Source organism: Emys orbicularis, chromosome 6, assembly GCF_028017835.1.
Source record: "Emys orbicularis isolate rEmyOrb1 chromosome 6, rEmyOrb1.hap1, whole genome shotgun sequence".
Taxonomy (NCBI): domain Eukaryota; kingdom Metazoa; phylum Chordata; order Testudines; family Emydidae; genus Emys; species Emys orbicularis.
In genome coordinates, this window is record NC_088688.1 from 518,795 (window position 1) to 543,250 (window position 24,456).

The following is a 24,456-nucleotide window of genomic DNA, read 5'->3' on the forward strand; positions in this document are numbered from 1 at the left end:
AAAGTCTTGATCTACTAGACAGTAATATCTCACTGGATTGTATGTGCCATCATCGTATGTGAAGTTATGAAGTTTGGCTATGTATGCGTTACTGAAACACGTTGTGCGGTTGAAAACACTCACAAGCAGCCTTTCAGGTATAATAGTAAAAAGGCCAAACAATGTTAATGGGGTTAATGGTGTAAAAATATAATTAGGAAGGCCATAAAAGAATTTGAAGAACAGCTAGCCAAAGACTCAAAAAATAATAGCAAAATTTTTTTAAGTGCATCAGAAGCAGGAAGCCTGCTCAACAACCAGTGGGGCCCACTGGACGATCGAGATGCTAAAGGAGCACTCAAGGACGATAAGGCCATTGCGGAGAAACTAAATGAATTCTTTGCATCAGTCTTCACGGCTGAGGATGTGAGGGACATTCCCAAACCTGAGCCATTCTTTTTAGGTGAGAAATCTGAGGAACAGTCCCAGATTGAGGTGTCATTAGAGGAGATTTTGGAACAAATTGATAAACTGAACAGTAATAAGTAGGGCTGTTGATTAATCGCAGTTAACTCACGCGATTAACTCAAAAAAATGAATTGCTATTAAAAAAATTAATCTTGATTAATCGTTCTTTTAATCGCACCGTTAAACAATAGAATACCAATAGCAATTTATTAAATATTTTTGGATGTTTTTCTACATTTTCAAATATACTGATTTCAATTACAACACAGAATACAAAGTGTACAGTGTTCACTTTATATTATTTTTATTACAAATATTTGCACTGTAAAAATGATAAACAAGGAAATAGTATTTTTCAATTCACCTCATACAAGTACTGTAGTGCAATCTCTTTGTCGTGAAAGTGCAACTTACAAATGTAGATTTTTTTGTTACATAACTGGACGAAAAAAAACCAAAACAAAGTAAAACTTTAGAGCCTACAAGTCCACTCAGTCCTACTTCTTGTTCAGCCAATCGCTAAGACAAATAAGTTTGTTTACATTCACAGGAGATAATGCTGCCCGTTTCCTATTTATAACGTCACCTGAAAGTGAGAACAGGCATTCACATGGCACTTTTGTAGCTGGTATTGCAAGGTATTTACATGCCAGATATGCCAAACATTTGTATGCCCCTTCATGCTTCGGCCACCATTCCAGAGGATATGCTTCCATGCTGATGACGCTCGTTAAAAAAATAATGCATTAATTAAATTTGTGACTGAATTCCTGGGGGGAGAATTGTATTTCTCCTACTCTGTTTAACCCACATTCTGCCATATATTTCATGTTATAGCAGTCTCGGATGATGACCCAGCACATGTTGTTCATTTTAAGAACACTTTCACTGCAGATCTGACAAAAGAAGGCACCGATGTGAGATTTCTAAAGATAGCTACAGCCCTCGACCCAAGGTTTAAGAATCTGAAGTGCCTTCCAAAAATCTAAGTGGGACGAGGTGTGGAGCATGCTTTCAGAAGTCTTAAAAGAGCAACACTCCAATGCGGAAACTATAGAACTGAACCACCAAAAAAAGAAAATCAACCTTCTGCTGGTGGCATCTGACTCAGATGATGAAAATGAACATACGTCAGTCCGCACTGCTCTGGATCATTATCAAGCAGAACCCGTCATAGGCATAGATGCATGTCCTTTGGAAGGGTGGTTGAAGCATCAAGGGACATATGAATCCTTAGCACATCTGGCACGTAAATATCTTGTGATGCTGGCTACAACAGTGCCATGAGAATGCCTGTTCTCACTTTCAGGTGACATTGTAAACAAGAAGCAGGCAGCATTATTTCCTGCAAATGAGAACAAACTTGTCTGAGTGATTGGCTGAATGAGAAGTAGGACTGAGTGGATTTGTAGGCGCTAAAGTTTTACATTGTTTTATTTTGAATGCAGTTATTTTTTGTACATAATTCTACATTTGTAAGTTCAACTTTCATGATAAAGAGATTGCAGCACATTATTTGTATTAGGTAAATTGAAAAATACTATATCTTCTGTTTTTTCTGTGCAAATATTTGTAATACAAAATAATATTAAGTGAGCACTGTACACTTTGCATTCTGTGTGGTAATTGAAATCAATATATTTGAAAATGTAGAAAACATCCAAAAATATATAATTGAATGGTATTCTGTTATTCTTTAACAGTGCAATTAATCATGCAATTAATTTTTTAATTGCACGATTAATCGCGATTACTTTTTTTAATCGCTTGACAGCCCTAGTAATAAGTCACCAGGACCAGATGGTATTCACCCACGAGTTCTAAAGGAACTCAAATGTGAAACTGCAGAACTACTAAGTTAGTTTGTAACCTAACATTTAAATCAGCTTCTATACCAAATGACTGGAGGATAGCTAATGTGACGCCAATTTTTAAAAAGGGCTCCAGAGGTGATCCTGGCAATTACAGGCTGGAAAGCCTGATCTCAGTACCGAGGAAGAACAGAATTGTCAGACACATAGATGAGCATAATTTGTTGGGGAAGAATCAACATGGTTTTTGTAAAGGGAAATCATGCCTCACCAATCTACTAGAATTCTTTGAGGAAGTCAACAAGCATGTGGACAAGGGGGATCCAGTGGATATAGTGTACTTAGATTTTCAGAAAGCCTTTGACAAGGTCCCTCACCAAAGGCTCTTAAGCAAAGTAAGCTGTCATGGGATAAGAGGGAAGGTTCTCTCATGGACTGGTAACTGGTTAAAAGATAGGAAACAAAGAGTAGGAATAAACGGTCAGTTTTCAGAATGGAGAGAGGTAAATAGTGGTGTCCCCCAGGGGTCTATACTGGGACCAGTCCTATTCAACATATTCATAAATGATCTGGAAAAAGTAGTTAACAGTGAGGTGGCAAAATCTACAGATGATACAAAACTATTCAAGTCCCAGGTAGACTGCGATGGGCTACAAAAGGATCTCTCAAAACTGGGTGACTGGGTAACAAAATGGCAGGTGAAATTCAATGTTGATAAATGCAAAGCAATGCACATTGGAAAACATAATCCCAACTATTCATATAAAATGATGGGGTCTAAATTAGCTGTTACCACTCAAGAAAAAGATCTTGGAGTATTGTGGATAGTTCTCTGAAAACATCCACTCAATGTGCAGCGGCCGGCAAAAAAGCGAACAGAATGTTGGGAATCATTAAGAAAGGGATAGATAATAAGACAGAAAATATCATATTGCCTCTATATAAATCCATGGTACGCCAACATCTTGAATACTGCATGCAGATGTGGTCACCCCATCTCAAAAAAAGATATATTGGAATTGGAAAAGGTTCAGAAAAGGGCAACAAAAATGATTAGGGGTGTGGAACGGCTTCCATATGAGGAGAGATTAATAAGATTGGGACTTTTCAGCTTGGAAAAGAGACGACTAAGGGGGGGATATGATTGAGGTCTATAAAATCATGACTGGTGTGGAGAAAGTAAATAAGGAAGTATTATTTACTCTTCCTCATAACACAAGAACTAAGGGTCATCACATGAAATTAATAGGCAGCAGGTTTAAAACAAACAAAAGTATTTCTTCATAACACACAGTCAACCTGTGGAACTCCTTGCCAGAGGATGCTGTGAAGGTCTAGACTAAAACAGGGTTCAAAAAAGAACTGGATAAGTTCATGGAGGATAGGTCCATCAATGGCTATTAGCCAGGATGGCCAGGGATGGTGTCTCTAGCCTCTGTTTGCCAGAAGCTGGGAATGAGTGACAGGGGATGGATCACTTGATTACCTGTTCTGTTCATTTCCTCTGGGGCACCTGGCACTGTCCACTGTCAGAAGGCAGGATACTGGGCTAGATGGACCTTTGGTCTGACCCAGTATGACCATTTAGATGTTCTTATTGAGGAAATACACACTCATAAGGATCATTCCAGGAACTGCATACAACAGAAACCTCTCAGAGACAGCACTACACAATGGGAACTGTTGACCCAGGTCACAGCGGAAGATCTTTCCAGCAAGTTGGAAAAAGATATAAAAGGAGGGAATGACATCATGACGGGACCTCCCTCCCCCCCAGAAGAGAACACCTGGAAACACCCAAGGAACAAAGACTGAACTGGGGGAAGTGCTGGTCCCAGGCAGGAAAGAAGGAAGCCTGTTGATGTAGAAAACCTTGGTGGACTGTTTATACTATGTAACAGGGTGAGACACTGCTTAATTCAAATCCTATCTAGGATATTAGGCTTAGATTGTGGTTTTATTTTATTTCTTATGGTAATCTACTTTGAGCTGTTTGATCACTTCAAAGCTCTCTTTCTGTAGCTAATAAATCTCTTTTATATTTTACCTAAACCACTGTGTGTTGTTTGAAGTGCAAAAGGGATAAATCTCAGCTCACGAAGAAGAGCTAGTGCACATCCACTTTCTTTTGTAGAAGTGGTGGACTGGGTAATAAATTCATACTGGTCGGGTTTTGACCAGAGCAGGACGGTACAGCTCTGGGGTCCTAGGCTGAAGAGCTGGGGGGTATTTTGGCTGTAGCCTCTCCATTGTGGGTTCATGAGTAGCTGGCTAGAGCCTGCATGAACACAGCTGGGTGTGGTCCCTGCTTGTGGATGTTGGTGAGAGTCCAAGCTTGGAGGGCTTTGCAGTTTGTCACAACGTCACAGTGCAAGAGGGAACCCAGATTGGTAAGACAGAGGGCTCAGCTATACCCCAGTTCCAGGTGGCACCCTGGGGGGACCTGTCACACCCTCTATTATCAAATATTTGTTCTTCCTGGAGGTATTGACACACTGTGGGTAAGTCACCCCGTAACCTTGTTGAGCGGCTAAACAGACTGAGCTCTCTGAGCAGGTCTTCTATTCCTCTGATTATTCGCGTGGCTCTTCTCTGAGCCCTCTGCAATTTATCAACATCCTTCTTGAACTGTGGGCACCAGAGCTGGGCACAGGATCAGTACTGGTCTCACCAGTGCTGTGTGCAGTGGTAAAATTCCCTCCCTGCTGCCCTGTTTGTATACCCAAGGATCGCACTAACCCTTCGTGCCCCAGCATCGTGCTGTGATTGTGCTTGGAGAGGACGTTTGTGCAATACCCAGAGCGGGGCTCAGAGCCTGGCCCGGCTCCTCCAGTAGCAAGTGCCACAGCTCTCATGGCCTCTCCCCTGCCCGGCGGTGTTACCTTTCCTTGAGCCACCAGCTCTCTCTGGGCCGCTGAGGCTGCCTTCACCAGGGCACTGGTTGCAGCAGCGATGGATTTCGCAGCCTCCAAGATTTGCTCCTCAAAGTTGAGACTCTCGTCCGCCTGCTGCAGATGGAGACAGAGGGTGTGAGCCCTGGTGGGAGAGGAGGGGAGCGCCAGGGACAGGTGGGAGGAGAGCTGTGCTGAGAAGTGGCAGAGAGTAGGCATGGATGGAGGGGAACCTGGGAGAAGGAACAGGCAGAACTGTGACCCAGGGAGGGAGCCCTGTGGTGCCGGGCGAGGGGGCAGCAGGAGCGAGTGACACTGGAGAGCTCTCCCTGGGGAGGGGGTGCAGCCCAGCTCTCCCCGCAGTGAAGGCCTTGGAGCCACAGAGGTTGATGGGGGAGCCCTCGGCCCGGTCAGGGCACAGCAGCCTCCAGAGGGCCTGGCAGGGACTGGCGAGGCCCCAGGACCAGATCCTGGTCTGCCAAGCTGGGCGCAGGTGGGGGCAGGGCAGCCGTACCTTGGGTTTGGCCCTCGGCTTCAGCTGCTCCAGTTTCTTGGCTGCAGCCTCGATGGCAGCTGCTGCTCCCAGCAGCTCATTCTCAGCAATGACCGTGGGATCCTCTGGGTCGACCCACTCGGTCCCTGTGGGGGGGAGAACCGAGACGTGGGACTGAGAAACCATTCCCGAGAACACAAGCCAGACCGCACAACACCAGGGGCTGGAGATAGGACCCCAGAATCCTGGCTCCCAGCCCCCCTGCTCTAACCCACTAGATCCCACTGCCCTCCCAGAGCTGGGGAGAGAGAATCACAGGAACATAACAATGGCCAGACTGGGTCAGACCAAAGGCCCATCTAGCCCAGTGTCCTGTCTGCCGACAGTGGCCAATGCCAGGTGCTCCAGAGGGAATGTACAGAACAGGGAATCATCCAGTGATCCATCCCCTGTTGCCCATTCCCAGCTTCTGGCAAACAGAGGCTAGGGACACCATCCCTGTCCATCCTGGCTAATAGCCATTGATGGACCTATCCTCCATGAACTTATCTAGTTCTTTATTGAACCCACTTATACTTTTGGCCTTTACAACATCCCCTGGCAAAGAGTTCCACAGGTTGACGTGTGTTGTGTGAAGAAATACTTCCTTGTGTTTGTTTTAAACCTGTTGTCTATTAATTTCATTTGATGATCCCTAGCTCTTGTGTTACAACACTTCCTTATTCACTTTCTACACAACATTCATGATTTTATAGACCTTAATCATATCCCCCCTTAGTTGTATTTTTTCCAAGCTGAACAGTCATATCGATCCTCATATGGAAGCCGTTCCATACCCCTAATCATTTTTGTTGCCCTTTTCTGAAGCTTTTCCAATCCCAATACATCTTTTTTTGAGATGGGCGACCACATCTGCACACAGTATTCAAGATGTGGGCGTACCATGGATTTATATAGAGGCAATATGATATTTTCTTAATGATTCCCAACATTCTGTTTGCTTTTTTGACTGTCGCTGCACATTGACTGGATGTTTTCAGAGAACTATCCACAAGGACTCCAAGATCTCTTTCTTGAGTGGTAACAGCTAATTTAGATCCCATCACTTTCTATGGATAGTTGGGATTATGTTTTCCAATGTGCATTACTTTACATTTGTCAACATTGAATTTCATCTGCCATTTTGTTGCCAAATCACCCAGTTTTGTGAGATCCCTTTGGACTCTGCAGTCAGCTTTAGACTTAACTACCTTGAGTAATTTTGTATCATCTGCAAATTTTTCCACCTCATTTATGAATACATTGAACAGCTCAGGTCCAAGTACAGATACCTGAGAGACCCCACTGTGACGTTGTACCCCATAAGGCTTTATGGAAATATGCTTATGAAAGTATCTATGACATAACTGGAATATGTTTAATGTTACATATGCCATGTAACATATCTCTGTAAAGGTTATGGTCTACTGAATCTATTCCTCCCATTTGTATGCACGTGTCATTGTCGTACCCCAAGTTATGACTATTGGCCGTGTACTTGTTTAATTGGAAGTAGCCCAGTGAAGCAGGGGTCAGCTTCCTGAGGAAAGACTATTCTCAGTAAGTGCCCAATCCAGAAGCCCTTAAGCCAACAATGAAGTTGGAGACACCAATCCACATCTGAGCTTTCCCAGGAATGTGGCTTGGCTGGTAAGGAACTCAGTCATGCATGGACATGTGACTTGCCCATGTGACTCCAAAATGCCATTTTGTAGCTGGATTCTACACAGGGGGGGGAGGTGTATCCACCCACAAGAGAAAGTCTATTTAAACCCCGGGGAGACCCCTCCATTTTGTCTTCAGCTGGCTCAAGAGATAGCCTCTCCACCCCAAAGGATACCTGAAAGAAACTGGGACAAAGGACAGTAACTACAGGGGGTGTGAGTGATTGCTGGGCCTAGACCAGAAGGAGACTAGTCTGCAAAAGGAAGCTTACTGGAACACCTCTGAGGGTGAGGTTTTATCTGTATTCAGTTTTCCTACCGTATTAGGCATAGACTTGCGTGTTTTATTTTATTTTGCTTGGTAATTCACTCTGTTACTACTTGGAACCACTTAAATACTACTTTCTGTATTTAATAAAATCACTTTTTACTTATTATTTAACCCAGAGTATGTATTAATACCTGGGGGGGGGCAAACAGCTGTGCATATCTCTCTATCAGTGTTATAGAGGGCGAACAATTTATGAGTTTAAGCTTTATACAGGATAAAACAGATTTATTTGGTGTCTGGACCCCATTGGGAGTTGAGCATCTGAGTGTTAAAGAGAGGAACACTTATTAAGTTGCTTTCAGTTAAGCTTGCAGTTTCTGGGTCTGTGTTTGTGGCTGACAAGCGTGTCTGGCACAACCAGGAAGGGCTTTGGAGTCCCAAGCTGGCAGAGAAGGCAGGGGCAGAAGTAGTCTTGGCACACTGTTGGCAGCCCCAAGGGGTTTCTGTGATCCAACCCGTCACACCCACAATTAACCTTTTGCCATTGTGAAAACTGACCATTTATTCCTACCCTTTGTTTCCTGTCTTTTAACCAGCTACTGATCCACGAGAGGACCTTCCCTCTTACCCCATGACAGCTTACTTTGCTTAAGAGCTTTTGTCAAAGGCTTTCTGAAAGTCCAAACCACACTATCAACTGGATCACCTTTGTCCATGTTTGTTTGACCCCCCTCAAAGAATTCTAATAGATTGGTGAGGCATGACTTCCCTTTACAAAAGCCAAGTTGACTCTTCCCCAACATATTGTGTTAATCTATGTGCTTGATAATTCTGTTCTTTACTGTAGTTTCAGCCAATTTGCCTGGTACTGAAGTCAGGCTTACCGTCCTGTAATTGCCGGGATTGACTCTGGAGTCTTTTTTAAAAATTGGTGTCACATTAGCTATCTCCCAGTCATTTGGTACAGAGGCTGATTGAAGTGATAGGTTACATACCACAGTTGTTAGTTCTGCAATTTCATATTTGAGTTCCTTCAGAACTCTTGGGTGATACCATCTGTCCTGGGGACCTTTTACTGTTTAATTTATCAATTTATCAATTGACAGTCTGTATCCCCATGTTCACCCTTTTTACAAAGCTATCATGGATTTTGTACAAAGTATGCCTTGTAAGGTATCATTTGAAAACTCATAATTTGCTGATCATTATTGTCCTGGTAAAATATGAACGGCAACATTGTATGTAAAGTTATAAGGTTCTAGCGTTTAACATTACTGAGACATATTCCAAGTTTCGAAAAGCAGGCACAAAACAGTTCCTCAAAGACAAAGGGCAAATTGATGCTTCAGCCAGGTGTCAACAAAATCAAATGGACTATCACCTGGTTAAGTGGCCATTCTTTTGAGGAAAAAAAGAGAGTGAGCGAGAAATTTACATTGGCAAATAAACAGCTTGGCAAATAAGTTGCCATCTCCCCAGACTTTCTGTCCCCTGAACCCCAGCTGGAGATGATTCTCAAAGAAGAGGAAAAGATATAAAAATGGGGAACAGACACCCCAAATCATCTCTCCTGATACCTCTAGTCATGGTATTGACAACACTTGAAGGACAAAGGAAGCACCATTGGACTGGGGGAGGGATTCTAACTGAAAGATTCTGCCACTAAGACTGCTGAAATGTGGTGAGAAAGACTTTTTGCTTTGAATTCACTTAGCTTGTTAAGTTAGGTGTTAATTACATTTTACCATTTATTTCTTTGTAACCAATCCTGACTTTTATGCCTCATCCCTTGTAATCACTAAAAATCTATCTTTCTGTAAAGTATCAAAGGGGTAGCCGTGTTAGTCTGGATCTGTAAAAAGCAACAAAGAGTCCTGTGGCACCTTATAGACTAACAGATGTATTGGAACATAAGCTTTCGTGGGTGAATACCCACTTCACCCACGAAAGCTTATGATCCAATACATCTGTTAGTCTACAAGGTGCCACAGGACTCTCTGTATCTTTCTGTAGTTAATAAACTCATTTTATTGTTTTATCTAAACCAGCGTGTTTGGATTGAAGTGTTTGGGAAACACCATTTGTGATAACAGGATTTGTGCACATCATTTTCTATTCATGAAATGACAGACTTTCTATGAGCTCGTGTTGTCCAGAAGCAGAGAGCTGGGCAGTACAAGCTTCACATTTCTGGGGGAAAGTCTGGGACTGCGAGTTTGCTAGTGTTGCCCTGCAGAGTAATTCATGGGTGGCTGGCTATAGCCCTCACACAGTAGAGCTGGGAGTGGTTTATGTGCTGGAGGCTGTGTGTGAACAGACCAGCAGTGGTTGCTCTCACAGCGAAGCAGTGTAAAAGGCACCCAGGCTGGAGAAATGAGGGGACACAGCTATTCAATAGTCCAGATTGTACCTTGGGGACGTCATCTGACTCCTCATTCTGGGACAGTTCCTCAGATCTGTCACCTAAAAAGAATGGCTCAGGTGTGGGAATCTCCCTCCCATCCTCTGCAGAGAAGACCAATACAGAGAATTCATTCAGCTTTTCCGCAACGGCCTTGTCTTCTGTGAGTGCTCCTTTAGCACCTCGCTCGTCCACTGGCCCCGCTGATGGTTTGGCAGCTTCCTGCGTCTCATGTATTGAAATTTTTGTTTTGTTTTGCTGCTAGTCTTTGTGCGCTTAGCTAGTTTTTCTTCAAACTCTTTCTTGGCCTGCCCTGTTGTACTTCTACACCTGACTTGCCTGAGTGATGCTTTCTATTGTCCTCGCTAGGTTTGGACTCTCAGTTTTTAAAGGGGCACCTTTTTGCCTCTAATCGCCTCTTTTACTCTGTCGTTTAGCCATGGTGGCCTTTTTCGGCTCCTCTTACTGACGCCCAGCTCCCTCCCAAGCCCTGGCTCAGAGTCCCAGCTGAGATCCTAGCCACTGAGCAAAGACTGACCACAGCTCTGGAGCTGGACTTTACCTTTCATGGCTTCTGCAGCCTGGATGAGCTCGGTGACGGAGCCAGCCACCCGCTTGGAATATCCAGCCAGCTGCTGCTTCAGCTCGTGACTCGGCTTCTGCAGAATCTGGGGCGGGAGAGGACTGTGAGCAGAGGCAGGCTGTGTCCCCAGAGAGAGCCCCCAGGGGACATGGCTGGCAATATCTGGCGTTACTCCATCCAGGACCTTTCACAAACCTAGGGCTGTGCCAACTCCCACCCTCCCTACCCACAGGATAATACCATTGGGAACAGGAACTGGCAGCCCAGGGGCCCATCTATCCCTGTCTCTGGTCTCTAACAGTGCCCAGGACCAGCTACCACAAGAACCTCTCAGTGGCCATTCTGGAATGACAGGCCTGTAGGGGAGTTTTCCCTACTCCTGGCAGGTGGGGCTGGCTTGTGCACTGAGGTATCATGTCCATTGTTTTAACCCTTTCTACAGTGACCTTAGTTGGTCTCATTCTCCACAGAAATGGCTGATCATTTCCTGAACCCTGCTGAGCTGGTGGTCTCAGTGACACCTTGTGGCGGTGAGTTCCGCAGGTTAAGGTGATGCCCCCTTCCTCCACGGTGGAATTATCCAATCCAGAATCCCTTCCTCCGGGAGTCATTTCACCTCCCCTGCCCTGGATTCCTGGAGCTGAGACCTTGTTTCCTCCCCCATCCCGGTCTGTCTGCATGCCAGGGAAGGCTGCCGGTCCCATACCCAGAGGCACTGAGGTCTGGCCAGGCAGGTGCTGAGCCACCACATTGCAGGAGATGCTAGGCTCCCGCACTGCAGCCGGGGCCCAGCTCTTCACATGCCCAGCCTGGCTCTGCAGCTGCTGGGCCAAACCGTGGGCACACGCTGCATTGCGAAGGGCTGGGCGCTGGCCAGCCACACGCCCGTGGTTAATGCACATGGCCAGGTGGCTCAGCAAGTGCTGTCACCGAGGGAGGGATCTCTGAGGGGCGACGTCCTGGAGAATGGGGCTCACAGAGCCCTGCAGTGACCCCCCACGCAGACACTGGAGCATGTGCGCGCGCGCGCACACACACACACAGCATGTCCCTGCCCCCGGGTGACCCAGCGCACACGTGTGCGGACACAGACCATGCCCCAGGCCCATGTCACCTGGAGCATATGCACACGCATGCACAGAGCACCCTCCCAGACCCACGTCACAGGGAGTGCGTGCACACACAGCACACACCTAGGCCTATGTCACTGGGAGCATGTGTGGACACACATAAATAGTGCGCACACATTGAGCACACCCCTACCCGTGTCACGCAGAATGTGTGCACATCAGTATGCATGCGCACAGAGAGCACACCCCTGGCACGTGCTCTCACATGCACCGGCAACACAGCCCTAGTCCCTGTCACCTAAAGCACGTGTTGTGTCCCACAGCCCGCCCCACTCCCACCCACCCCAGCTGTGTCACTCGGTGTGAGCCTACTGCCATTCGGGCACACGCACACACGTGGGCAGTGACCAAGGCTCATGCTGGGGCAGACACACGGGGTCACTCCAAGCACCACTGTACTCACCGGCTGAAAGGGTGGAAAGAACAGAATATAGAAAAGAAGAGAGTAAAGCAGTGAACAGCCTGCAGGGGCAGTGCCAGTCAAAGGTCCCGGGGGGCTCTGAACATGCATGTGGAGACACAGCCTCATCCTGTGGGAAGAAGGGAGCCTGAGGGGCAAGGGCTGGGATGGCCAAGGGAGGAAGTTGTGTGTGCAGCGGAAGTCAGGGAGAGTTCTGTCACGGATGAGCCATTCGGACCATCTAGTCTGACTTTCTGCACCGTGAGCACCAGAGAAACCCCCTCCCCCCCCCCAGGGATTCCTGCGTCAAGCACACTTCCCGCTTGAGCTGCAGTGTGCCTTGGGTGGGGCGGAGGGGGCGGCTTTGTGTGCCGCCTGGGCAGCTAAGGGATGGAGAATACACCACGGCCCTAGGGCACTTGTTCCAGTGGCTCCTTATGCTCACTGCACCTTATTTCAAGTCTGAATGAGTCTAGATTCAGCTTCCAGTCACTGGATGGTGGTTCGCCTTCGTTAGACTGAAGAACCCCTGGCTAACAACAATCTCTCCCCAGGCAGGTAACTGGACAACGGTCCAGTTATCTCTCACGTAAACTAAACAGATTAGGCTTCTTCAGTCTCTCAGTGTCAGGCTGGTTTTCCAGACCTCAGATCACTCGTGTAGCTCTTCTCTGAACCCTTTCCAATTTATCAACATCCTTCTGGAAGTGTGGACCCCAGAACTGGACCCAACATACAGTACCGGTCCCGCTAATGCCACAGTCAGTGGTAACACCACCTCTCCACTCCTACTCGATATTGCCCTGCACATCCATCCAAGGATCACAGCCACTCTTAGCTCCAGCATCGCGCTAGGAGCTCATGTTCAGCGGGCTGTCTAGCATGATCCCGAAGTCCTTTCCAGGATCCAGTCCCTCATCTCATGAATGTGACCTGCGCTCTTGGTTCCGAGACTCATATTTTAAGGTCACACAGGACCATTAGTTTATCTCATCTAACCTCCTGTATAGCACAAGCCAGGGAACCTCCCCCAGTTCCCCCAGATCGAGCCCAGTAACTTGTGTTTGACTAAAGCACCTGCCAGAAAGGCACCAGTCTGGATTTGAAGCCATCGAGAGATGGCGAGTCCACCGCTTCCCTTGGGAGTTTGTTCCAAGGGCTAAACCTCAACTCTGATAACAACGTGTGCCTGGGATTTCTCATGTGAATGGGTCCGGTTTAAACTTCCAGCCATTGGCTCTTGTTCTGCCTTTTCCCCTACATTAAAGAGCCCCCCCTTTGGTACACAGAATTTTCTCCCCTGGAAGGTGTGATGAGTGGGAAGTTTTTGTAATATTTTGGAGTCCTGTTTGCGCCCTGTGTGCTGCATTGTTACCCAGGGGGTGGGAATGAGCTGTTTGTTCTCAGGGCAGGCGAAGAGACAGATCTGGGTGTCGCTCGGCTGTCTGGGTCTTGGTCCTCACATCAATAGAGCCTCTCTCTGAAGATACAAGGGTAGATCCAATCGCTCCGACACTGACACATAGCAAGCAATGCCCCAGAGGGACAGGGACTTCCCCACCTCTCTGCAGGAAGGCGGAGTGGCATTTCCCCAGCTTAGGTACGGCAGAGGTGTGAGGTGGGGGATAAGTGCTGGCTGCTGGGAAGAGTCGGGGGTCTCACCTGGAGTCTAACGAGGAGGTCAGCTGGAGAGACAGACAGAGCTTGAACAATGGGGTTCAGTAGAGCTTGGCTGGGCTCTAACCTTCAGTTCTCTCTGCTAACCTAAGGACTTCCTATGCTGCATTGCCATTGACTGTTCTGGCAGCTCTGTGAGAATGTCGCTGCAGTTGCTGGGGAGGTGCATTAATCCCTGCGGAGTGGACAAGTCTCCACTGGGGTCTGTCTCAGTTGAACTTGCTGAATGGAGCTCATGGGGTGAAGCAGGCATGTTGCAGGCCCAGAGGTCTGGTCTAAGGAGGCGGTGAAGCTGCGTGACTTATACAGGAGGAAGAGGGAGACCCCTTGGGGGGTCTAGCACACTGAAGGGTTCCTCCAGGGACTGTTCAAAAGCTGGGGCCATAGCACCAATCCTGTGGATCAATGACAGGTGGTGGTAGCGGTGGGATGCTGAATGCTCCAGTAGCATTTTGCAAGAAGTGACTTGCAGCAGTAAAACCAGGCTAGTTAGAGGAAGCAGCAAGAAAATGGTGTATAAGCACCTCCCTAAGAAGGGCATTGCAAACCAGTGCAGGGAGAGAGGGTTAAGCGTTGGGAAGCTCAACAAGGCGCAGCGGATTGCACGGCTGGAGAAGGATGGGCAGTCCAAGAAGCAGGTTCCAGACCCACGCAGGGTTCCAAGAGGGTCTGAGAGTGACAAAGGCAGTAGCAGAGGCAGCAGCAGGGTGTCCTGAAGACCCGGTTCCCCGTCCAGCAGTAGGTCTTCACAACCTGACTCCCCATTGATAGATTTGAAGCAGTGGGAGTTGGAACTGAAAGCGAAGGACCCGCTTGCGACCCAATCAGCACAGAGCTGCAGCCCATGTAACATCCTCAGGGCCTCCAATGAGTGCAACTTACCAACTGATCCTGACTGCTCTGGATAAACGACCAGTCCCCAGCATCATTTGCCAAGCCCCTATTTTGGGGCAGCGCCAATTTTACCAGTACCGATTTTATATTTTCTTCCAGATCACTGATACAGGCATTGAATGGCACTGAGGCAAGAACAGATCCCTGCAGGACCCACTAGAAACTCCCTCACTGGATGACATTTCATGTTTCCTGAACTGATAGGTCAGTAGACCACTTCTTAAAGCAATTTCAGATGGTGTAACAGGGTGCTTGGAGGGTTGGGCGGCCTAGTGGTTGACGCGCCTGCCTTCCAGCCCCTTGCTTCCCTGGCCAAGGTGTCTCAGTCCTTAAGGGACCCGGGTGCTCCCTCTCCACTGGGTCCCAGCCCAGGGCCGCGCGTGAAGCCGTCCCCAAACAGGGAGCTCCCAGCAGAGAGTCTCAGTCCACTGCCCTGGGCTACTCCCTACCGCTGCGGCCTCTCTAGTCCAAACCATTTTAGAGGCTTAACTCAAGTAGCGCTCCCCCATGGACCTTGGGCGTCTTGCCATGGCCTCAGGTTCTTCCGGGCAGAGGGCTGTAAGTTTGCCAGGTTCTCTCTTTTTCTTCTCCTCCAGGCCTGGTGTTGGCTGCAGCTACAGCGGGGCAGGCCTAGCTGGGCCCACAGGCTCGCCCGTTTTTTCTGTGCTAGTGTGAGGTTTCGCAGCTTCATCACACGTGGGCTACACTGATGGTGCATAGTGCTGGTTTTTAATCCGAACATTGTGTGGGCCTAAGTCCAGCGCCTTGGAGAAATCTCAGTGCGTTAACCTACAGTTACCTTTAGCATCCAAACTTGTGACCTCAAAAAACACAAGTTTGTCTGACCAGACCTATCTGCCATAAAACCATGTTGATTGGTGTTAATCATGCTATGGTCCTTCAGTTCTTTACTGACTGTAACCCGTATCAGCCTTCTCGTGATTTTGCCCAGGATCAATGTCAGCCTATGGTTACCTGGGTCATCCTATTTACTCTTCTTAAATCCTAGCACAACACTGTCTGTTTTCCAATCCTTTAAAAAGCGACAAAGAGTCCTGTGGCACCTTATAGACTAACAGACGTATTGGAGCATAAGCTTTCGTGGGTGAATACCCACTTTGGTGCTTCCGAGATTTGAGAAACAACATTCATGGTTCAGAAAACTCCTCAGCCAATTCTTTAATACTCTTGGACACAAGTTATCTGTCCCTGATGATTTAGAAATGTTTAACTATAGTAGCTGCTGCTTAACATCCTCTCTAACTATTGATGGAACAGAAACTATTTCATTGTTACTCTCATATACGAATATAACATCCTGCTTTTTTCCAAATACAGAACAGGAACAGCCACTGAATACTTCTGCCTTTTCTGCATCATGATAGATTGTTATGAGACAAGGATGGTAAAACTGACCTAGACCACTGCTAGGATTCTGTTTGTTCCTGGTATTTTTTATTTTTAAATATATTTTTTATTTCTACTGGACATAAGCTTTTCATGATACTGTTAGCTTCTTTTATCCATTGTCTGCCTTTCCTCACTGCTACCACGAGCTCTCCATGGGGATGATTAATAGATTCACAGAGTTTAAGGGTTCATTAGATCATCTAGCCTGGCCTATTGTATATCACAGACCAGAGAATTTCACCTAGGTACTCCGGCACTGAGCCCAGTGACTTGTGTTTGACTAAAGCATAACCTGTGGAGGGTGAGGACAGAGTTCTGGATATACGAGGGGAGAGCTCCACAGGAGGAGGGGTGGGGAGAGTCTAGGCGGGGATGGGGGGGGGGGAAGGATCCCAGAAGAAGGTGCTACAGAGTGACCCCTGCATCCACGGGGCAGCGGAGCATCGTGTGCCTGGGCTCCCCTGGAATGCTGCCAGGAGATGGAAGCTGGGAGGGGGTGGGGTCACTCACCACCAGCACGTGCTCCAGCAGCTCCAGGTACCCGTTGGCGCATTCCTTCCCGTAGCGCAGCGCCCGCAGCCGCACGTCTGCGTTCACCTCAGGGTGGTAGGCGGCTTCCTGAAAGCCGGAAAGAGTGAGCAGTGCTGAGGCCTGCTCCACGGGCAGCACCGGCCACACAGCCCTGCCCATCACCTAGGCCACTGCCATGGCACCCACACCTTCCAGTGCCTGAAGGACCCACTGCCCCCTAGTGCCCCCCCGCAGCCTATCGCCCTCCTGCTCTGCCCCCTCGGTACTCCCCTGCAGCCTATCGCCCTCCTGCCCTGCCCTCCGGTGCCCCCCCTGCAGCCTATCGCCCTCCTGCCCTGCCCTCCGGTGCCCCCCCTGCAGCCTATCGCCCTCCTGCCCTGCCCCCTGGCAGCCCAGTGCCCCATGTCCCCACTGTACCTTGCAGGAGCGCAGCATGTCAGCGATAGCGCGGCGGCTCAGGTTGGCCGTGGCGATTACGTCCTCTTGCCGACATGAGTTGCCAGCGGCCACAGCCTTGGCTGTCGCCATGGTGATGCCTTTGGTCATGCGGATAAAATCCTCTGGCGTCGAGGTCTTGGCTGGAGGCACCTGGGCGCAGAAAACCTGAGACACAAGAGGTGGGGATGAGACCAGGACGGGTGGTGGCGGGGGGGCAGGAGCAGGCTTGGACAGGGGGCACAAAGTTAAGGCTGCGCAGGTACCACAGCGTGGTCACTGCCTGACTTCCGAGTGCATCGCCGGCAGCATCAGCTCGACCGAGACTGACACGTGACTTCCTGGTCCTTGGAGGTAGGCGGCTTCCTGAAAGCCAGAAAGAGTGAGCAGTGCTGGTCCTTGGAGGCAGGCTCTGCCGGCGCGCGCGCTGCCGGCGCACAGAGGGGCTGCATGCCCCCAGGAGGGTGGGGGGGCAGGTGCTGCCGGCATGCAGAGGGGCTGTGTGCCCTGCAAGGGGGGGGGGGGGAGGGGAGGAGGGAGAAAGGTGCTGCCGATGGGCAGAGGGGCCGCGTGCCATCCCCCAAGGGGGGAGCAGGTGCTGCCGGCGTGCTGAAGGGCTCCGTGCCATTTCACTTCACCCTTGGGCCAGGTGCTGGGTGCAGAGGCAGCTGGTGAGGAAGGGGCAGCTCCTAGCAGAGGGGCGCTGGCCTGGCCCGTGCTCACCGCCAGCTCCTGGCGGATGTGCTCTATCGTGGCCTCCAGCGCACGGGTCCCCTTTGTGGCCTCGTCCTCCACGGCCTTTACCGTCTTCAGCAGGGAGGTGACGTTGGTGACCATCACCTGGCAGACAGAGAGGGAGGCTCAGTCACCCGGTCCGGGGAGCGTTGGGAACTGACAGCCCCAGGTCCTGTCCCCAATCCGCCTGCCACAGCCCATGCCTCATATCCCTCCGCCCCCAGCTCTCCTCCGCCCTCTGCCCGCCACAGCCCACATCCCTCCGGCCCCAGCTCTCCTCTGCCCGCCACAGCCCATGCCCCATATCCTTCCGCTCTGCCCCCAGCTCTCCTCCACCCTGTGCCCGCCACAGCCCATATCCCTCCGCCCCCAGCTCTCCTCTGCCTGGCACAGCCCCACATCCCTCCGCTCCGCCCCCAGCTCTCCTACGCCCTCCGCAGCCCATATCCCTCTGCCCCCAGCTCTCCTCCGCCCTCTGCCCGCCGCAGCCCATATCCCTCCGCCCCCAGCTCTCCTCTGCCCGCCACAGCCCATGCCCCATATCCCTCCGCTCTGCCCCCAGGTCCCCCCTCCTCCCCAGCACCCTCTCCCACACCCTGTTCCCCCCAGTTACCCCCTCCTCCCCAGCACCACCCCCTACCACCTGCTTTCCTTCCTTTGTGCACCCTGTTCCCTCCCCTCCTGCTATGCGCCCAGCTCCACTTTTCCCCCATCTGCCCACACACTGACCTTGGCCGAGTTCTTCAGCTGGTAGACCGAGGGGTCATCCCCGGCTTTGCCGGCCGCCGCCTTGGTGGCACTGATCAGGTCCCCAAGCGCCTTGGCCACGTCCTTGACTGCATTGATCAGAACCACCTGTGAAGGAGTAGGGCCAGGTCAGCGGCTTGGCTGGTGCCCCGCAGTGACGGACAGGGAGGGGGCAGGTTGAGAAGGGAGCAAGCTGAGTGTGCCGGGGCACCAAAGGCCAGGCCCCACCCCAGCCCAAATGCCGTGTGGTCCCAGATCCCAGCCCCATCTGACCTGAGTCTCCGGGTCCTCGGAGCCCAGGCTGGCAGCGCCCAGCTTCACCACTTCTGCGAGGCGGGTGATGGTGGCCACGGAAGACTGGGCAGCCTGGGCCAGCTTCTCCTGGCTGGCAGTGGCGTTCTGCACCAACACTTTGGTGTCCTCCACCAGCGCCTTGGCTGTCTTCAGGATGCCCTCCCTGTGGGAGACCCAGGGGTCAGAGAGCAACAGCCTGCACCCGTCCTCTGCGGGTGAATCATAGAATATCAGGGTTGGAAGGGACCTCAGGAGGTATCTAGTCCCACCCCCTGCTCAAAGCAGGACCAATTCCCAACTAAATCATCCCAGCCAGGGCTTTGTCAAGCCTGACCTTAAAAACCTCTAAGGAAGGAGATTCCACCACCTCCCTAGGTAACCCATTCCAGTGCTTCACCATCCTCCTAGTGAAAAAGTTTTTTCCTAATATCCAACCTAGACCTCCCCCACTGCAACTTGAGACCATTGCTCCTTGTTCTGTCATCTGGTACCACTGAGAACAGTCTAGATCCATCCTCTTTGGAACCCCCCTTCAGGTAGTTGAAAGCAGCTATCAAATCCCCCCTCATTCTTCTCTTCTGGAGACTAAACAATCCCAGTTCCCTCAGCCTCTCCTCAAAAGTCATGTGCTCCAGACCCCTAATCATTTTTGTTGCCCTCCGCTGGACTCTTTCCAATTTTTCCACATCCTTGTAGTGTGGGGCCCAAAGCTGGACACAGTACTCCAGATGAGGCCTCACCAATGTCGAATAAAGGGGAACGATCACGTCCCTCGATCTGGTGGCAATGCTCCTACTTATACATCCCAAAATGCCGTTAGCCTTCTTGGCAACAAGAGCACACTGTTGACTCATATCCAGCTTCTCGTCCACTGTAACCTCTAGGTCCTTTTCTGCAGAACTGCTACCTAGCCATTTGGTCCCTAGTCTGTAACAGTGCATGGGATTCTTCCGTCCTAAGTGCAGAACTCTGCACTTGTCCTTGTTGAACCTCATCAGATTTCTTTTGGCCCAATCCTCTAATTTGTCTAGGTCCCTCTGTATCCTATCCCTACCCTCCAGCGTATCTACCACTACTCCCAGTTTAGTGTCATCTGCAAACTTGCTGAGGGTGCAGTCCACACCATCCTCCAAATCATTAATGAAGATATTGAACAAAACCGGCCCCAGGACCGACCCTTGGGGCACTCCGCTTGATACCGGCTGCCAACTAGTCATGGAGCCATTGATCACTATGGGTGTGTGCGACACAGAGAGGTGGGGCCAGAGACTGCCCCCCACGGCCTGCCCCACCCTTTCTGGGGGGAAAGGGGGTCACTGAAAGCACGGCCTGCCCTGTGTGTGCATGTGTTACAGCTGGTAGGGGAGTGCGGGTGGGGGAGAGAGCACAACCACGCAGCCCGCACCCGCTGTGTGTGAGTGTGTGTGTCAGAGAGTGTGGGAGAGTGAAAGACAATGTGTGTGGGGAGGGGCCCGAGAGTTGTGCCCGACCTGTCACGTGCATCCCCCCTTCCGTGGGGGTGGAGTCAGACAGCATGGCGGGCACCCAGCCCCGCCCTCTGGGCAGAGCCATGCCCAAGGGACATGTGAAAGGAGGATGCTATACCCAGCCCCCTAGTGGCTGTGTTTGGATCGCCCAGCGGGCTCCCCGTCCGCCCTGGTACCGGTGGTCGGCGAAGGTCTCGGCATTCTCCCGGTTCAGCGTCCCCGCGGTGGCGAACATGATGGTGGTGTCGAGGTCGGCGATGATCCCGGAGACGGCGCTGGCTGCAGTGATGCAGGCCTGCGTCCCGCGGTTCCCGGCCTGCAGGGCTGCCAACACGTGGGACACCTGCGGGGAGGAGGCTGGGATGACCCTGAGACCGATGGTGAGTGCAGGAACCCCGCTCAGTGCTGTCCCTGTCACAGCCCATCACTGTTACTGCACCAGCAGACACCACCCCGGCAGATATAACCACTGCTGTGCCCCTCCCACCGCTTGGCAGCAGCTGAAGCCGCTGGGCATCCATGCTCTGCCACGCAAACTAGACCCAGTGCCACCGCATGGGCTGGTCTGGAAGGGCAGCAAGCAGCTGGCACATACCAGGGACCAGAAAGGGACTCCCATGGACAGAGAACATGAGGGAGTCCAGAAAGCAATGCAGAGGAGCTGGGGGCACACGCCAGCTGGGGGCACAGGCCAGGCGGGTACAGCAGGCACGGGGTGGGGGCATACACCAGGCAGAGGAGTCTGGCGGGTACAGCAGGCATGGGGTGGGGGCATACGCCAGGCAGAGGGGTCTGGCGGGTACAGCGGGCATGGGGTGGGGGCATACGCCAGGCAGAGGGGTCTGGCGGGTACAGCAGGCATGGGGTGGGGGCATACGCCAGGCACAGGGGTCTAGCGGGTATATAGCAGGCACAAAGGGACCGGGGGGCACATGCTGGTCCAACTCCACGCTCCATCCTCCCACTAGTTTTTCTGCCCATGGCCCCTTCCTCTCCTCCCTGCCAGCCGCTCCACGCTCACTCCTGCCCAATCACCTTCTCGGACACTTTGCGCGCACACTCGATCAGCTCCTTCTTCGTGTAGGCGTCGCTGGGGCTGCACTGCAGGGCTCCAGCCTTCGTCACCAGCGCAGCACAGCCGTGGCCCAGCTCCTGCACCCGGTTCTTGATGTGGGAGCCAATCTAGGAACCAGCATAGGGCGAGGTGGCCCAGAGCAGAGTCAGCACCGCCCTCCACAGGGGAGCTGACACACCCTCGATATCCAATGGGAAATCCCAACTGCCCCCCCGCCCCCACGGAGACCCCGCCCTTCTCCAACCCCCAATGGGAGATCCCAGCGCTGCCCATTCCAACGCTCCCCCTGCCCCAGTCTCCAATAGGAGATCCCAGCGCTGCCCATCACCCCCTCTCCAGCCCCCAGTGAGAGATCCCAGTGCTGCCCCCCGCCCCAGTGGGAGGCCCCCGCGCTGCCCCCCAGCGCCCCTCACCTCGTCGTTCTCGGCGGTGATGGCAGCAGGCTTGGCCTGGTGAGCCAGCTGCCCGTAGTCGCTGGTGAGCTGGTTGGCCAGCGTGCCCAGCTCGTCCGGGTTGGTGGTGGATTTGGTGACCTGCAGGCAGAGGGGGAGTGAGAAGGGCCCATCACACCCAGGAACCACTAGCCCTGCCAGCCCTGCAGCAGCAGCGAGCCAGGCCAGCGCTGCCCTCGCGCCCCTGGAGAAGGCCTTGCAGGGTCTCGGGCAGCAAGGCTGCATGCGGCCACCGCCACCCTCCCCAGACACAGAGGGGGTGTAATGGGGAGGTCCAGAAGTCACTGTCTGCCCCCAGTACTCACCATCTCCTGTACCGTCACTGCAATGGCCTTGGCTGTCTTGACCATGGTGGTCTGGTAATCCACAAAGGTCCCCTCCGGCTCCCCCATGGGTCCCTCATCCAGCTGCCAGAGAGAGAGAGCCATTAACGGGATTCAGCCTGCTCCCCACCTCCCTGAGCCCCCCGTGGCAGGCAGGATCCCACAGTGCCCCAGCCTGGGCCTGCCACCACATTTCCCCAAAGGCTCCCCCGAACATGCCCTTCCCGGACTGTGCCACTGGGTACCGTGGGCAGCCTGCTCCGGACAGCAGCGCGCGTGGCCCTCCCTGCCCCTCCTCATTCCCAACCACGCTCAGTGCCAGGGTCACAGCCGAGTCTGAGGTTCGTAGGTTCCAAGGCCAGACGAGACCATTGTGATCATCCAGTCTGACCTCCAGCAGAGCACAGGCCAGAGACCTGCCCCGAAACAATTCCCAGAGCCCATCGCCTAGAAAACCATCTGATCTCGAGTTAACGGTTGTCGATGGTGGAGAATCCACCACTCCCCTGGGTACGTTGTTCCAATGATTACTCTCCCCGTTAAAAATGTAGCCCTCATTTCCAGTCTGAATTTGTCTCGCTTCAACTTCCAGACACTGGATCGTGTTAGACTTTTCCTGGCTAGACTGAAGAGGCCATTAGCAAATTTCTGTTCCCCATGTAGGGACTTACAGACTGGGATCCAGTCACCCCTTCACCTTCTCTTTGTTAAGTAAACAGATTGAGTCCTGGAGCCTTTCACTACGGGTATGTGTGCATAGCCCGCGGGAGCAGCCTCCCTGCCTGGGTGACAGATTTGGGTTGGCAGGGCTCGTGGTAGTGCTCTAGACCAGAGCTTCTCAAACCAGGGGGTGCAGAATGTATTCTGGGGGGGCATGAGAAGCCACGCTGCCTTCAGAGCTGGGTGGCTGGAGAGTGGCAGCTGCTGGCCAGGCACCCAACTCTGAGCAGTGGAGAAGGGTGGCAATACCATAGCATGCCACCCGTACTTCTGCGCTGCTGCTGGCAGTGGCGCTGCCTTCAGAGCTGGGCGCTCTCCGCTCTGCCTTCAGAACAGGGCAGCCAGGTATGTACTTGTGTGGCAGGAGCGGGTGGAAATTACTACAGACAGAAAGAAGTGGGGCACAATCCAATCAATTTGAGAACTGCTGCTCTAGGCAGAGCTGCGTGGACAGCACTCTGAAGCTGTGGCTTGGGCCCACCTGCCACCCTAGGACTCAAAGCCCAAGCTCCTGCCCCAGCTTCGAAGTGCTGCCTACACAGCGATTTGTCGGGTGCAAGGGCGAGCCCCACTAGCCCACATCTGTTGACCCAGGCTGGGACACTTGCTGCCACGGGCTGTGTAGACGTACACTAAGGTACGTTTTCCAGTCCTTTAACTGCACTCATGGCTCTGCTCAGGAAGGAGTGGTGCCTGGGATGAGCCCATCTCGTTCCACGGGATGGAGGAGGCAGGGATCCCAAATATACCCAGCACTTCATCCCTGAGCCTGTGGGCTGAAGTCCCTGGATTCTAGGGCACAAGATGGCAGCCATCAGGAAACAGCACCCGCCCCTGCCCAGGCCAATCCCTCCCCGTGGCCCCTCGCTGTGCATGCGATGTTCCCCCTTGCCTGGTTTATGGCCTGGGTGATGGAGTCCACCATGCCCCCGACGACCCCGGCAGCGCTGGCAGCCTCATTTAGAGTGGTGGTCAGGTCCTCCACAGCTTCCTTCATCATCTGCACAGCCTCCTCCAGTGCCTCCTGCGTGTGTGCGGCTTGCTGCAAGCACAGGCCTGCGTCAGGCCCAGGCAGCCACCGGCAGGACACGGTGGCGGATGAGAACCGGCGACCGGGAGCACTTGGGCCTGTGCTCACGGAACCCTCATTGGTCACCTCACATGCACACGCCCCACCATCGTGTTACACACACTCGGCGCTGGGGACACGCCTACAATGCCCTGCTGTGGGCCGCCCTCCACAAGCGCACACCACCCCCGCACAGGTTCTCACCTGGCACACATCCCTGAAATCACACACCAGTGCAGCGTGTGAGCCTCGCATGGGCCAGGAAGGATTAACAAGCCGTGGGGCGCTCCACCGACCCTGCCCCTCGCCCCCGCATGAGCGGTCAGGCGTGGAGGGGGCAGTAAAAGGGGGGAGCTGGCTCTAAGGGCTGGGCAATGACCGGGAAGAAGAGCAGAGCAGTCTGGCTGGGCCAGCAGCTGGGTGAAGGGCCGGCCTGCAAGAGGTAGGGCTGACCCCGCCGGTTCGTTCGCTTTGCTG

At 52.0% G+C, this 24,456-nt stretch overlaps 1 protein-coding gene across 1 annotated transcript in view; it reads right to left on the reverse strand.

The window, feature by feature from the left end:
* TLN1 (talin 1) overlaps positions 1 to 24,456 on the reverse strand; it is a 157,888-nt gene that overhangs the window by 4,195 nt on the left and 129,237 nt on the right. Inside the window, exons 41-53 of the mRNA XM_065405943.1 lie at positions 23,803 to 23,952; positions 22,173 to 22,274; positions 21,829 to 21,948; positions 21,376 to 21,522; positions 20,517 to 20,683; positions 18,833 to 19,016; positions 18,542 to 18,667; positions 17,801 to 17,917; positions 17,060 to 17,245; positions 16,622 to 16,729; positions 10,580 to 10,685; positions 5,664 to 5,788; positions 5,141 to 5,266 (exon numbers count right to left, since the gene is read on the reverse strand). Of these exons, the coding sequence (XP_065262015.1) occupies positions 5,141 to 5,266; positions 5,664 to 5,788; positions 10,580 to 10,685; positions 16,622 to 16,729; positions 17,060 to 17,245; positions 17,801 to 17,917; positions 18,542 to 18,667; positions 18,833 to 19,016; positions 20,517 to 20,683; positions 21,376 to 21,522; positions 21,829 to 21,948; positions 22,173 to 22,274; positions 23,803 to 23,952 (1,764 nt within the window). The remainder of the gene's footprint in view (positions 1 to 5,140; positions 5,267 to 5,663; positions 5,789 to 10,579; positions 10,686 to 16,621; positions 16,730 to 17,059; positions 17,246 to 17,800; positions 17,918 to 18,541; positions 18,668 to 18,832; positions 19,017 to 20,516; positions 20,684 to 21,375; positions 21,523 to 21,828; positions 21,949 to 22,172; positions 22,275 to 23,802; positions 23,953 to 24,456) is intronic.